The following is a 15,633-nucleotide window of genomic DNA, read 5'->3' as shown; positions in this document are numbered from 1 at the left end:
TGTATCTACTGCCTATTTTGTGGGTCCATTTGGATGTACCAAAGCAACTCAGACTCAACATATTTAAAAGTGAAGTCATCTTAACCCCCAAGCTGTGCATCACATCTTATTCTCTCAGTGAGTTTTACTACCTTCCATCCGTTTGCCCATGACAAAAATCTGGACCTCTTTCTTGGTTTTCCTTCGACTTTACTTCCCACTTCAATTAGTCAATAGGACTGTTCAGTACATCCTCCCTACTTGTTGCTGCCTGGTTCAGGCTGTCATAATCTCTCACCTGAATTGCTACCACAGTCTTCTACCTGGTCTTCTTCACTCTGATCTTGCTCCTCCCCCACCCGCATCTCCCCACTGCCCACCTCATTCTGTATACTGTAGCTGGAATAATCTTTCTGAAATGAAACTTTGATCAAGTCATTCCCTATTTAAAAACCTTCAGTATCTCCTTATTGCCTTCAGGATAAAATCAGAACTCCTTCCCATGATAACGTCTTTGCCTTCCTGATGTGGCACCTGCTTATCTGTTAATTTTCTGAAGTCTGCTTACATTGAATCGTTTGCAGTACCCAAATGACTTGATCTCCCTTGTCTGTAGTCTCTTGTATATGCTGTTTCTTCTTCCTGCAAAGCTCTGTCCATTTTCCCGCCATCCCCCACTCCACCAGCCATCCTTCAGGCTTTAACTGAGATGTCAGTTCCTTTATCTCTCTGAACTAGATTAGGTGTCCTGCTTGTGCATGTCTCTAAAAGCCCATTTTACTTTATTAGATTTATCATACTGTACTTTACCTGTTTACTTGTCTGCCACCCCCAGAAGACTTTAAAGGTCCCTGAAGGCAGGGAGTTACATTGATCATCAATATAATTTCTGGCATATAGTAGGGAGCACAGTAAATGTATTGTTTCCTTTTTTAAAAAAATTGTGGTAAAATATACATAATATAAAATTTACCATCTTAAATGTACAATTTGGTGGTGTTAAGTACATTCACATTGTTGGACATCCATCACCACTGTCCACCTGTATAACTTTTTCATCATCCCAAACTGAAACTCTGTACCCATTTGGATAATTTCTCATTGCTCCCTCCCTCTAGCCCCCAGTAATCATTATTCTACTTTTTGTTCCTATATATTTGACTAGAGGTACCTCATATAAGTGGAATCATACAGCATTTGTCCTTTTTTAAAAAAGATTTTATTTATTTATTTATTTGAGAGAGAGAGCATGAGCAGGGGGGAGGGGCAGAGGGAGAAGCAGAATCCCCAATGAGCAGGGAGCCTGAGGCGGGACTCGATCCCAGGATCTTCATGACCTGAGCCAAAGGCAGATGCTTAACTGACTGAGCCACCCAGGTGCCCCCAGAATTTCCTTACATTTTAAGGCTGAATAATATTCCATTGTAAGGATATAGCACATCTTGTTTATCTATTCATCATCTATCCATGGACATTTGAGTTGCTTCCACATTTTGGCTATTGTGAATAATACTTCTGTGACCATGGGTGTACAAATATTTGTTTGAGTCCCTGCTTTCAATTACTCTGGGTATAATTCTAAAAGTAGAATTGCTGAATCTTGTGGTAGCAATTGGACATAAATTTTATGTCTAATTGTTTGAGGGACTGCCATACGCAGCACAAGGGTTCCAATTTTTCCACATTCTTGCCAACACTTGTTATTTTCTGTTTTGTTTTGTTTTATATTAATCACTCTGGTGAGTGTGAAGTTGATCTCATTGTGGTTTTGATTTGCATTTCCCTAATGATTAATGATGTGGAGCACCTTTTCATGTGGTTATTGGCCATCTGTATGTCTCTTTTGCAGAAATGTCTATTCAAGTCCTCTGTACATTTTTTTTAAGGATTTATTTATTTTAGAGAGAGAGCATGGTTGGGGGGCACAGGGAAAGGCAGTGAGAATCTTTTTTTTTAAAGATTTTATTTATTTGAGAGAGAGAGGGAGAGAGAGAGAGCATGAGCAGAGAGAGGGGCAGAGGCAGAGGGAGAAGCAGACTCCTCGCTGAGCAGGGAGCCCGATACGGGGCTCGATCCCAGGACCCTGAGATCATGACCTGAGCTAAAGACAGACGCTTAACTGACTGAGCCACCCACATGCACCACCCCCCATGCATTTTTTAATTAGGTTGTTTGTTTTTTGTTGTTGAGTTGTAGGATTTTTTAAAATATAGTCTGAGTATTAATCTTTTATGAGATATATGATTTGCAAATACTTTATTCCATTCTGTGGGTTGCGTTTTCACTCTCTTCATAGTGTCCTTTGAGGCACAAAGTTTTTTTTTTTTTTATGAAGTCCAGTTATATCTGTTTTGTTGTTGTCACTGTGCTCTTGGTGTCATACGCAAGAAATCCTTGCCAAATCCAGTGTCATGAAGATTTCCCTCTACATTTTCTTCTAAAGAGGTTTATAGGTTTAGCTCTTGTGTTTAGATATTTAATCCATTTTGAGTTAATTTTTGTGTATAGTGTAAATAAGTGTCCAACTTCACCCTTCTGCATATAAATACCTAGTTTTCCCAGGACCATTTGTTGAAAAGCCTGACCTTTTCCTCATTGAAGGGGCCGGTCACCCTTGTTGAAAATCATTTGGCCATATATCTGAGGGTTTGTTTCTGGTCCATTCCATTGGTCTGCGTGTCTATCTTTATGCCAGTGCTGTTATGGGACGGTGGACTGCGACAGCCAGGAAAGAGTTCCTGAGACGTCGTATGGTGCAACTTAAGTCTATTCAGGTAGCGCGACGGACGGGACCCGTGAGCAGATTGCTGCACGTCTGCTGTGTGACTGTGTGAGGCTGGCCGTCGACATGCTGGGTGCTCGGGGCTGGGGTCGTGCAGGGAGTGCTAAATCATAAATGTCCGCTTTGAATTTCCACTCGCAAAACTACTTTCACAGGATTGCTCTGGTGTTTATTGTCCAGTTTGGTATTAACTACTGCTGAGATGTACAGGCAGTCACGAGACTCTCCAGGAATGCAGCAGCCAGCACATAGTCGATCCTCATCGAAACTGCACAAGCTGTAAGTCAGCCTTCGGGGCTACAGGTGAACATTTTTCTGCTTTTATCCTCCATCAGCACCACCTGCTTTGGGGACTGTATCTTTGTAGTAATCATTGCTATTGTAAAGCATAAGTCCCCCAACTTTGTTCTTCTTTTTCAAGTCAGAGACAAGTTTTTAACACTACTTGCTATTTGACCCTCCTCTTAACATTTTTCTTGAGGACCCTTGCCTATAATGTTGCTGTTAACAGTTCCTCCTGAATGACTTCTCTTCCTTCATCCCTGTTCGAACCACTCCAAAGCCAGTTTTCCTTTCCTCTTCTACCACTCTCCCCTTAATTTAGATTCATTTCTAGTTGTAGGTACAGGCCACAGCTGATATTTTCAGGCCTTAATCCTCCTGGATGACCAAGAGAAGGGAATCCTAATAATCTCTTTCCCCCAACTTTGAGTCCAGTTCAGTTTCTTTCAGAACCGTTAGGGCTAAAGGTCACTTTGATTGTTCCTTCATCATCTGGGCTAGGTGTCTCATCTAGCACTGCAAGAGGAAGAAAACTGAGACTGGGTTGGTCTGATGGGCAAGGTACATTGCTTAAGAGGCCGTGTGGTATGCTGAAAGGAGTATTATGTTGGAGGCCAAGAGACTTGTGCCCTAGCTCTACATCTGCCATTAATTAGCAGTTAGATAACAGCCTTTCTCACTGACTGGAAAGTTCTCTTATCTTTAAAGTAAGGAAAGTTGGACAAGGTGGTCTCTAACTCCCTTCTAAATCTAAAAAGTTTATTTTTACTTTTTGCAAGACAGTTTCCTCAGAAGAAGATTTTAAGCTGTTTTTTTATTTTTATTTTTAAAGATTTTATTTATTTATTTGAGAGAGAGAATGAGAGAGAGAGAGCACATGAGAGGAGGGAGGGTCAGAGGGAGAAGCAGACTCCCTGCTGAGCAGGGAGCCCGATGCGGGTCTTGATCCTGGAACTCCAGGATCATGACCTGAGCCGAAGGCAGTCACTTAACCAACTGAGCCACCCAGGCGCCCTTAAGCTGGTTTAAATGGATGGATAGAACTTAGATGAAAATTAAAGAAAGAGTTCAGGGGATTTAAAACAAAAAAATGAAAGTATATTTAGAAGTCAATGAAAATAGCAGCGACCAGCCTTTTTATTGAGTGATACTGGGTCAATTAGATATCCATGTGTGGGTGGGGGGAAGAACCTAGACCTCTATCTTATACATACAAAAATCAATTCCAAATTATTTGAAATCTAAATAAGAAAGCTAAAACAATGAAGCTTCTAAAAAAAAAATATAGGCTAATAGCTGCATGACCTTGGGATAAGCAAAGATTTCTCAGAACAAAGAAAACATGAAAGAGAAGATGGAGCCTGATGCGGGACTCTATCCCAGGACGCTGGGACCATGACCTGAGCCAAAGGCAGACGCTTAACCAACTGAGCCACCCAGGTGCCCCTCCTGTTTTCAGTTCTTAAGAACTACTTTTTATCAAAAGACACCATTAAGAACGTAAAAAGGAGAAAAAACATTTGAGATATATCTGACTTGTATGGAAAATATCCAAAGAACTCCCACAAATCAATAAGAAAATGCAAGTGACCCAATAGAAAAAAGTGGCCAAAGACTTAAACTGGCATTTCACAAAGGAGGATATCTAAATGGTCAATAAACATATGAAAAGGTGCTCAATACTGTCAGAGAAAAGCAAATTAAAACTCCAGTAAGCCAGCAAACATGAAAAACTGCTCAACCTCTTTAGTCATTAGAGAAATGCCAACCAAAACCCACAATGAAAACACCTCTCACACCCACTAGGATGGCTGTAATACTGTAATAAAAAAATTTTTAAATTTAAAAAGGAAAATAAGTGTTGGCTAGGATATGGAGAAATTGGATCCTTACATTGTTGGTGAGAATACAAAATGGCTCAGCCACTGTGGAAAAAGTTTGGCATTCCCTGCAGTTCCACTCCTAGGTGTATACTCATAAGAACTGAAAACAGGAGGGGCACCTGGGTGGCTCGTTGGTTAAGCGTCTGCCTTTGGCTCAGGTCATGATCCCAGCGTCCTAGGATAGAGTCCTGCATCAGGCTCCCTGCTCCACGGGGAGTCTGCTTCTCCCTCTCTCTCTGCCTGCTGCTCCCTTCTTGAGCACTCTCTCTCTCTCTCTCTCTCTCTCTGTCAAATAAATAAATAAAATCTTAAAAAAAAACAGGAACTAAAATAAGTACATGTGCACACACTATTCACAATAGCTCCAAAATGGAAAGTCCCCAAATGTCCATCCATGGATAAATGAATAAACAAATTATGACACATATAATGAAACATTATTCATCCATAGAAAGGAGTGAAGGACTGATATTTTACATGCTTCCTTGTGGATAAACTTCAAAAATGTTATGCTAAGGGGCACCTGGGTGGCTCAGTCTGTTAAGTGTCCCATTCTTCGTTTTGGCTCAGGTCATGATCTCAGGGTCCTGAGATGGAGCCCCTCACCGGGCTCAGCGCTCAGAGTGGAGTCAGCTTGTCCCTTTCCCTCCCCCTCTGCCCGCCCCCCCACTCGTGAACTCTCTCTCTCTCTCAAATAAATAAATCTTTAAAAACAAAAACATGCTAAGTGAAAGAAGTCAGACCCAAAAGATTACTTATTGTAAAATTCCATTTGTATGAATATCCAGAATAAATCGAGAGAGACAGAACACAGACTGATGGTTGCCAGAAGCTCAGGGCAGGGTTGGGGAATGGACAGGAAGAGTAATGAAGAGAAACTAATTAGTGGGTAAAGGGTTTTACTCTGGAGTGATGGAAATGTTTTGGAACTAAATAGACATGGTAATTGCGCTGCATTGTGAATATCCTAATTCCCACGAGTTGTTCACTCTAAAATGGTTAATTTTATGTTATATAAGTTTCACCTCAGTAAATTATTTTTTAAAAAACTGTAGTACCTCTACACCTCTACACCTCTACACCTCTTCACCCACTAGAAAGGATGAAATAAAGAAGACTGTCATTTCTAAGTTTGGTGAAGATACAGAGCAATTAGAACCCTCTTACATTTCTGGAGGTATTATCAAAGTGAGACAAACACATGCCCTCTTTTAACCCCAGTATTCCATTCCTGTTTCTACCTGAAGAGAAATGAACACATATGGCCACCAGAAGACATGTGCAAAAGCTTCTGTCAGCTGTTAGCAGCTTTTGTCCACAATAACCTAAAACAATAAACAACTCACTGTCTATCAAGGTAAGATGGATAAACTGTGCTGGATTCATACATGGAATACTGGCCAGCAATAAAAAGAATGAACTATTGGTACAGACACAACAAAGATAAATTTCAGAGAAAAGATGTTGAGTGAAAGAAGCCAGACCCTGAAGAGTACTTTATATTCTACTTATATGAAGTTCAGGAACCGGTCAAACTAATCTAGATCAATGAGATAGAGATAGATGGCAGACTAGCCTTTGCTAGGTTAGTGGTCATGGTGGTGGTTATTGACGAGAGAGCTCAAGAGAGCTGTCTGGCTGCTAGAATCAATCTTCTATAACTTAATCTGGGTGGTGGTTACACAGGTGTGTATACACACACACACACACACACACACAAAATAACCAATCTGTGCACTTGAGATCTATATATTTTATTATGTTCTACCTTAAGAAAAAAAGCCTAGAAAATCAAAACAAAAAACAGTCACCAGAGTAGATGTTCTTGCAGGGAAGAGTAGAAGAGAATGTCTGAGAAGTGTAAAGTTGTAGAAGACCTTGAATGGCAGTGGAGTGGCAGAAGTTTGGATGGTGTCCTATAAGTCTGGTAGGTTTGAAGGAGGGAAATGGCATAATGGAAGCAGAGATGTGCCTGGTAGTCTGAGGACTGGTCTACAAGTGGAGACTGTTGCAGTAGGACCTGGATGCCGGTGATACTGTTGCAAGTGGAAACTCAGAAGAAAAAAGAATTAGTAAGGCTGGTCACTGGTTGGGCAAGGACAGCAAAGGATGATGGGGCAAAGATGACTGAGATTCATTGCTAGATGGCTGGAAAAATGATGGCTCTAATAACAGAATTAAGAAAGCCAGGAGAAGGAATCAGTTTGGGAAGTAAAGAGATGAATGGTTTTACTTGCGTTAATTTTGAAATGGTGACGGCAGTTGTGAGACTCAGGAGAACAATTAGGGCTGGTGATCAAAATCTGGAAATCACCCATGTACAGATTATGTTGAGTAGATGAGATCCCTAAAAGAGTGTTGCAGAAAGATTGCAGAAGTCCGGCCCATAGAGAAGAAGAGACTGTAGTTGTAGCCAGAACCAGGATAACATAGAACGGAATGAGGATCTTAAGCCATATGGAGAGAGAGCGGGGCAGGAGATACAAAGGGAGAAGATACAGAAGTAGGAAAGGAAAAGCAAAGATTGAGACTGTGAGGGGGAGCTGGGATCATTGAGGGACCATGATCTTGGAGAAGGCGGGAGGAAACAGGTTCTGGAAACAAAGGCAGAGGACTTAACCTTGGTCAGCTTGACCTTTGAAGAACACAGGGGTGTACAGTCAGGTCACAGGCTTTGTCAGCATCTTCAGTCACTGCCTCTTGCAGTATATGCATTTTTTTCAATTGGAGCATAGTTGACGCAGAGTGTTACATTAGTTTCAGATGTATAGCATAGTGACTGGGCAAGTCTAACCTGTGCTCACCATGAGTGTAACTGCCATCTGTCCCCATACAACACTATGACCACACCATTGACCTTATTTCCTATGCTGTGCCTTTCATCCCTGTGATGTATTCATTCCATAACTGGAAGCCTGTATCTCTTCCTCCCCTTTATCCACTTTGCCCATCCCCCCCTTGCCCGCCCCCCTTGCCAACCATCAGTTTGTTCTCTGTGTTTATGGTCTATTTCTGCTGTTTGTTTGTTTGTTTTAGATTCTATATATAAGTGAAATCATATGGTATTTGTCTTTTTCTGTCTGACTTATCTCACTTAGCATTAAGCCCTCTAGGTCCATCTGTGTTGTTGCAAATGGCAAGATGTCATTCTTTTTTATGGCTGAATAATATTCCATTGTGTATATATGTATATATATATATATATATCACAACTTCTCTAGCCATTCATCTTTCTTTAAAAAAAATTTTTAAGATTTTTTTTTAAAGGTTTTATTTATTTGACAGAGAAAGACACAGCGAGAGAGGGAACACAAGCAGGGGGAGTGGGAGAGGGAGAAGCAGGCTTCCCGCTGAGCAGGGAGCCCGATGCGGGGCTCGATCCCAGGACCCCGGGATCATGACCTGAGCCGAAGGCAGATGCTTCACGACTGAGCCACCCAGGTGGCCCATCGATTCATCTTTCGATGGACACTTGGGTTGCTTCCATGTGGAAGCAACTCTTGCAGTATTCTTTGTCCTCTAAATAGGAACTGAGGGTGACCCAGGGTTGAGAATGAGCGTGACTGTGAAAGCCAAGAGGTCCCAGGTATTTGAACTTATTATGGGTTTCAAGCATAATCCTATCATTTGTGAAAGGGATACAGAAGTAGTTTAAGGCACCACGCTTGCCCTCTGGGAATTTATAGGGTACAATTCAACAATGACTAAGAGCCAAAACAAGGGCAAATAGGATGTTTTGAATCCTGATTTGTCATTTTCTAGCTGTGTAACTTTGGTCAGGCTGTATTGTGTCTCTGTGTCTCTGTTTTCTCATCTCTTAAAAAGGAAGAATAATGATAACCTCATATGTTGCCCTGGGGATTAAATGGGTTAATAGAAGCAAGGTGCTTGGAACAGTGCCTGAAACATAGTAAGTGGTAGATAAACGTTAGCTAAGATCATGATAAATTAGTAAAGGCTGCAGCTGGTGGGAAGGTTGTGTGGAGGAGTGGGCATTTACCAGAGACAATTCAGGGATAGAGAGGAGGAAAGGAATGAGAGAAAAGGAATCTATCGTGCGGAAAACGTTCTGAATAAAGTCTTAGATCAGCAATACCATTGGCACTTGCCTGTGATTTACTTGACAATCCAGACTATTCCTGCTGGGAGCAGTGCGGATTAGAGTAGAACAGGAGGGTGGGTGACTGGCCCTGGTCACAAGAAGAGACGTATGATTTGGAGAGTCAGGGCACTTTGGTTGTGATTTTTACCCTGGCCCTGTGACCTTGGGCAAGTTGTCCGATCTTAGGACCCCAAGTTTCCTAATCTCTAAAATGAAATGGACTGTATCTGTAAAATCCCTTGCTTCTCAAAAATTCTGTGCCTCATATGTGAAAATGATTTCTTGGACCCCACGGTCTGTGGAACAGTGGGTTTTTTCCAGCGCAGCATGGAGCTCTCTGGTCTTTGTGGGGGCAGACTTGTGGTTCCGGCATCATTAGTCCCATGCTGTAAGGGAGTGAGCTGACCAGCCCACATAGAGACACTACACACTGCCTTTGCAACACTTAGCAATCACTACCACTAGAGAAATCTGGGATCTCTGCGGGTGTGTTTATGAAAGGAGCCCTTGGGTATTTCACTCTCAAATTATTTAGAGTTAACTCTACTACTGTTCTCTTGAGGAGCCTCAAGTTTTATGGATACTTGCCTTGAAGTGGACCCTGAAGGCTAAGTAGGAGGGAAAGAACAATCTTTAGCCTTTTAAAAAAAATTTCCCAGATTGTCTTTGTGGAGCCCGCAGAACTAACGGCAAAAGCAGCACCATGAGCACCAGATGAAATGCTGGTAAAGCCCTAAAGCTTTATGGTAAGACTCACCTCTTGGGTCCTTTTGTGACAGGCACCAAACACTGTTGTTTTTGATGTTAGAGATTCCCCTGTTTCAAGGTGTGTTTTGTTTAAAGTTTTTATTTATTGAGAGAGAGAGAGAGAGAGAGAGAGAGTGTGTGTGTGTGTGTGTGTGTGTGTGTGTTTGCTGGGGAGAGGCAGAGGAAGACAGGGAGAGAGAGAATCTCAGGCAGACTCCGTGCTGAGCGCGGAGCCCGACTGGAAGCTCAATCTCAGGACCCTGAGATCAGGACCTGAGCTGAAATCAAGAGGTGGACTCTTTTTTCTTTTTCTTTTTCTTTTTTTTTTTTAAGATTTTATTTGTTTATCTGACAGAGAGAGAGACAGTGAGAGCAGAATCACAAGCAGGGGGAGTGGGAGAGGGAGAAGCAGGCTTCCCGCTGAGCAGGGAGCCCGATGTGGGGCTTGATCCCAGGACCCCGGGATCATGACCTGAGCTGAAGGCAGACGCTTAATGACTGAGCCTCCCAGGTGCCCCTCAAAGCATGTTTTAAATAACTCAGGACTCTGTATGAACATGGAAATGGGCTTTTCAAATCCCATGCTTAGAAATCATTGGCTCTAGTATGGCACTACTTCATTTTTCCTTTTAGAAGGGAAGTTTGGTTTGTTGTTCTGTTCTCACTTGTGTCCTTCCTGGTTTGAGCCCCTCTGGGCTGCACGCGGGCCTCTCTGCCATCCTTCACTCTGTGACGGGCACTGCAGTGCTGTTGCTTCAGAAGTTCTCGGAGATTCCTCTGCCATTTGCTTCCCCCCCGCCCCACCCCCAATTGTCCCTGGCAGGATCTCAGTCATCAGAGAGGTACTTCTGGACTCTGTACCAGATGGACTTTACACATCCTGGTGAATTGAAAAATAATTTGAAATGGAAGAGCCAAAGTAGATGGAAGCGATTTATCTCTATTTTGTGCCTCCAAAGTTTAGTGTTTTCCAAAACTGAAATTCGAAAAGAGTGACGGTTTGCCCTTGTGTTGTATTTGGAAGGAAGAGTATTTCTTTAGGGAACAGAGTTCCAGGAAAGGAAGGTGACTTGGGCATATAAGGATTCCAAAGCCAACATGTGCCCCTGGGTAATGTTAGATATGCCTTATTAGTTAGAATAGAAGTTCCTTGAGGGAAATGGAATCCATCTTTGTAGTCGTATGTGGTTGCAAACAGTGAGTGGTGTGTAAGTAAGTAAGAAAAGCTAGCAATTCAGGAACCTCCCGTCTTTCCATCTCCCTGGCTACCCATTCCCCTGAGGGCTGGTGACGGGCCTCACCTAGCCCGTTCCCGCCACGGATTTTCTGGAGAGAAAAGTAACCGTGTCATGGAAGCAACTGTGTGTTGCCGAGGTTGTGAATAAGGGGCAAGAGTGAGATGGTTTGGTCTGGCCTCTTTTCAGAGCGGCGATTGATTACTGCTGTCTGTGTTGCCTTTTCTTCCAGAGCTGACCTGTCCCGGACGCAGCATAACTAACGAAGCTGCTGCAGGATGAGAAGATGGCAGCGCGGCTGCTCGCACCACCAGGCCCTGATAGTTTCAAGCCTTTCACCCCTGAGTCGCTGGCAAACATCGAGAGACGCATTGCCGAGAGCAAGCTCAAGAAACCGCCCAAGGCCGAAGGCAGTCACCGGGAAGACGATGAGGACAGCAAGCCCAAGCCAAACAGTGACCTGGAGGCAGGGAAGAGTCTGCCTTTCATCTATGGGGACATCCCACAAGGCCTGGTCGCAGTTCCCCTGGAGGACTTTGACCCATACTATTTGACGCAGAAAGTGAGTTGGAGGAGGTGGCGGCCCAGCTTCAGACCCCCTTTCCTCACAGGCTTTAGGGGAGACAGGGAAGAAAGAACTGTCCCTTTGCCCAAGTTTGGATAAGTAGTTCACCTTCTGGTTCAGTTCTGGTTAATGGGGTTTATTTTTCAGTTTAATTGCTGCTCAGGGTCATTTGTGGGTCTTGACACTTCTCGACTCTGTTAATAAGACTTCCGTTTTTAGCTCCAGGCCAGATCAGAAAAAGATGAAAACAGATTAAAAACAAAAACAAAAGAGAACATAAATGCAATGGGACTATTTAACAGAGTCCAGGAAAGATGGCATAGTGAAAGATGATATAGCCGGGTAGACTCTCTCTCCCACACACATTCAAAATTCTATCTTTAAATATAAAGATGATGTAACTATTATAGTATCAACAAAGACTATTGTTAATATAAAGGAGTTGATGGATTTGGACTCTATCCGAACTTTCTCTGTCCCTTGGTAACATTAGATCATAGCTGTTGGAGACAGGAATAGAATAAGGTAAACCAAACCAGGCCAGTGAGGACACGGGTCTTTGGCCTTGTTACTCAGTTGTGTGGGTTGAGCCACCACTCATTCTTCCATTAGAGTCCATTCTGTTATTCTTGCCGATAAGAAGCACAAGTGAAATAAATGCTACTCTTCGTTTGGCCAAGAGTTTCAAACTCCTCTAACAAATATTTGACCAAACCGTGGGTTTCTTTCTCATGATTATTTTTTGAAACGAGGCAACAGGTGGAGAAACAAAGCCCCCTGGTTAATCCACCAGCCAACTAATGAGCCATTGCATACTGAGGAATGACATCAGACACCATTTTAGGGATCCCTCATTTGATAAATGTCATTTAAAGAATTAGAGTGATAGGTGTTTCCAGATGAGGGGAGAAAAGGCTTTGTGTAATTACATATTCACAAATATGTAATACCTAAACCCTCTTTATTAACAAAATTGCCTCATAAACTTCTCCTAACTTGCCCTTCAATCTTTTAATTTGGAAGAAATTTTAGTTTCTTGGCTTAATAATGGGACAGAAGTAAGATGAGACCAGTAGATCTCTTGATCTAGCTATAGTTGTGGAGTCATTTTTGGCTCAGGATGGCAAAAGCAGTTAAGACATTGTCTACACAAAATGGTCCTTCACTCACTTCTGTTGCACCTGAAAAATATAGAAAGTTTCAGAAACAAAGCATGATGTGATAGAAATAACAGTAGGCTAGAAGTAAACACTCCTGACTCTGCCATAATTCACCATGTTTATTATCTGTATTTCTCTTTTCTCTTTTCTCTTTTGTGTATTGTTCAAGCTACCACAGATAGATTATAGGAAGAGAAAGTTGTAAATAAAGAAAAAACTTGTCAAAACTAGTTCATGTCTGTTAGCAAGACATGTCACTTCTCTGGGCCTAAATTTTCTCATCTAGAACTGAGAAGTTGGACAAAATTTCTAAGGACTTTTTCACACATCAAGTTCTGGAACTGAGTAGTTTTCATAAACTTTCATTGATTTCCTCATTTACTCTTCCCTTTTTTAAAGTCTAACTTTGTAATCTGGGCCTTTGCAGAGTGGGGTAAATGGGGGAAAGAGGAGGCAGGCTGTAACATTCTGGGTTAGTGAATAAGGAAACATGGAATCGTGGGCTATTTTTAGAAAAAAATTACATTCGTTATAAAATTTTGAAATATTTTTAGATTTCCTTGCTCTTTCCTACCCTTAAGTCCATGATCTTAGAAAAGGTACAAAGCAATGACAAATCACAGGGTTTAGGTTGTGCCTATTTAGGTGAGTTGGCCAATGATATAACTTTTTCAGAAAGTACTCTTATGGCAGTAAGAAAATTGCCTTGGACCCTGGCCTTTCAGGTTCCTAAAACTTCTTTGCTTTTATTTTAACTGTTTATTTTTCCAACTCAAATACAAAGTAAGTCTACCTTTCTTAAACCTGACTTAATATATGAAGAATACATAGAGCTGTTTGTTGTCAGAGCCAGTTTCCCTTTGCATGCCTTTTCCCCTGGTCCTGCCCTATAGATAGCGTCTTTTCTCCTAATGCCTCAGATTTCAGTGGCCCTGGATCGGGACGGAGGCCTCAAGCCAACAGTCTCTGACCTTGATAGGTATCATTCCTTGGGTAGGATAGATGTTGATGGAGCTCTATTAGGGGACTGGCACTTCATGATAGACAGTCTGACTTCAGCCTTTGGCCTCACCACAAGGGTAGATAGTTTGCGGAAAGGATAACTTTAATTGTATTTTTTTTTTTTTTTGCTCATCTTTTTTTTTCGTTATTGTGAAACATACCACCATGCAGAAAAGTTCATACAACATAAGTGCATAGATTAATGATTATTATAAAGCAAACAAACTAACACTCATGACAAGAAAGAACATTAGTAGCACTTCAGAAGTATTAATTGTACTTTTAATCAAGGGATTTTTTTTAAGATTTTATTTTTAAGTAATCTCAACACCCAACATGGGGCTCAAACTTACAACCCCAAAATCAAGAGTCACATGCCAACCAGGCACCCCAAAGCAAGGGATTTTTTAGTTGAATAATAATATGCTTGCTCAAGTTTATTTACAAATCTTCACTGGCATTACTAATACTTCTAACTAGGCCTTTCACTAGGCCAAATTAGCAAGGTCTCCTCTACAAGGAAGCACACTGGGAATTAACCCACAAATCAAAAAATATTGAGAGTAGAAATGACTTTAAGAGGAATTCCCTTGCGTTTGTTTTTCATGGACTGCCTTAAATAATTCTTGCAAAATAGAATTTTCTTTGTTAAATGGTACAAGTGGATTTCTTTATCTTTTCTTTATAGGTCTCATTTTCTACCTAATTAATCATTTTTATGGTTCTCATTGAAATTGGTTTCTCATTTCCTTCCCTCTGTTTTAGAAGGTGAAAGAAAACTACTTCCCTGTCAGTAGAGTTCTGGTTTTATCCCATTGTGGATTTCATACTCTCCAGGGACACAGGAACATAAACCTGTGTGTCATATTTTCAGGATACCCTTGTACCAGCTGGGGCTGGTTTGAGCTATCACAAGCTTCTTGAGGCCCTCAGAAATGTTGTCCATGTTGCATTTCACTCCCAGCTGGTCCCTGAAAACAGTCTAGATTATCCTCTCTCTGGATTTCTTCAGACCTACCAGTGCTATAACATTTTCTTTGCCTCTTGGTACTTTGTTCTAATGTCTCCGTTCTTTGGCTTTCTTGTATTTCAGCTGTTACTTGCAAATAATTGAATTTAAGGGATTTGTTTGTTTGTTTGTTTACATTAAATAAAAATAAGTTGTATACCTACATGGTTAAAAAATCAATTGAAGATATTCAGTAAAAAGTCTCTCCTTTACACCTCTCCTTCATCTGCTCACTCCCTGTCTCCCTGAACAGGTAACCACTGTTAGGAGGGTCTTCCAGAGTTTCTTTATATATGTATTGGCAAAAAAAATAGGCATTCAAAGGAACTTGAACTCTCCTGAATGCCTTTGTTCTTGGTTTTCTTTCTGCTATTTTCTTAAGCCTGTTGAAATCTTAATTTTGTTATTTGTTTTCCCTTCTTTCATGCTTTGAATTCTTTTTTTTTTAAAGATTTTATTTATTTATTTGGGAGAGAAGGAATGAGACAGAGAGAGCATGAGGGGGGGAGGGTCAGAGAGAGAAGCAGACTCCCCGCTCGGCAGGGAGTCAGATGCAGGACTCGATCCCAGGACTCCAGGATCATGACCTGAGCTGAAGGCAGTCGCTTAACCAACTGAGCCACCCAGGAGCCCCTGAAATCTTATATTTTATCGGTGTAAATTCTCAATTCATTTCTCCCCCTTCCAAACTTTTTTAATAAATCAAATCAAGGACTTTCTATTACTTGAAAAAGTGTCTCTCTCTCCAATCCTTAAACAATAACTTGTTGAATTTCAAATGGCCACATATATTCCCGATAACTATCTTAAGTGGGGCAGCAAGAAAGTTTGTGGATTAGGTTGAAAAAGGCCTTCAGAGTTGGCTCCTGCTTCTTTTTCCACTTCTT

At 41.5% G+C, this 15,633-nt stretch overlaps 1 protein-coding gene across 5 annotated transcripts in view; it reads left to right on the top strand.

Moving 5' to 3' along the window:
* The window catches only part of SCN8A (sodium voltage-gated channel alpha subunit 8), a 176,587-nt gene that overhangs the window by 46,984 nt on the left and 113,970 nt on the right, over positions 1-15,633 (top strand). For all 5 annotated transcript variants that reach the window (XM_073881974.1, XM_073881976.1, XM_073881973.1 and 2 more), the window contains exon 2: positions 11,243-11,572. In XM_073881974.1, coding sequence (XP_073738075.1) covers positions 11,297-11,572 — 276 coding nt within the window. In that variant the 5' untranslated portion in view covers positions 11,243-11,296. The remainder of the gene's footprint in view (positions 1-11,242; positions 11,573-15,633) is intronic.

The sequence above is a fragment of the Callorhinus ursinus genome, unplaced genomic scaffold (genome assembly GCF_003265705.2).
Source record: "Callorhinus ursinus isolate GAN/ISIS: 27379988/994484 unplaced genomic scaffold, GSC_fseal_2.0 scaffold44, whole genome shotgun sequence".
Taxonomy (NCBI): Eukaryota; Metazoa; Chordata; class Mammalia; order Carnivora; family Otariidae; genus Callorhinus; species Callorhinus ursinus.
The sequence above is the reverse complement of the archived record's forward strand: the minus strand, read 5'-3'. Positions and strand labels throughout refer to the sequence as shown.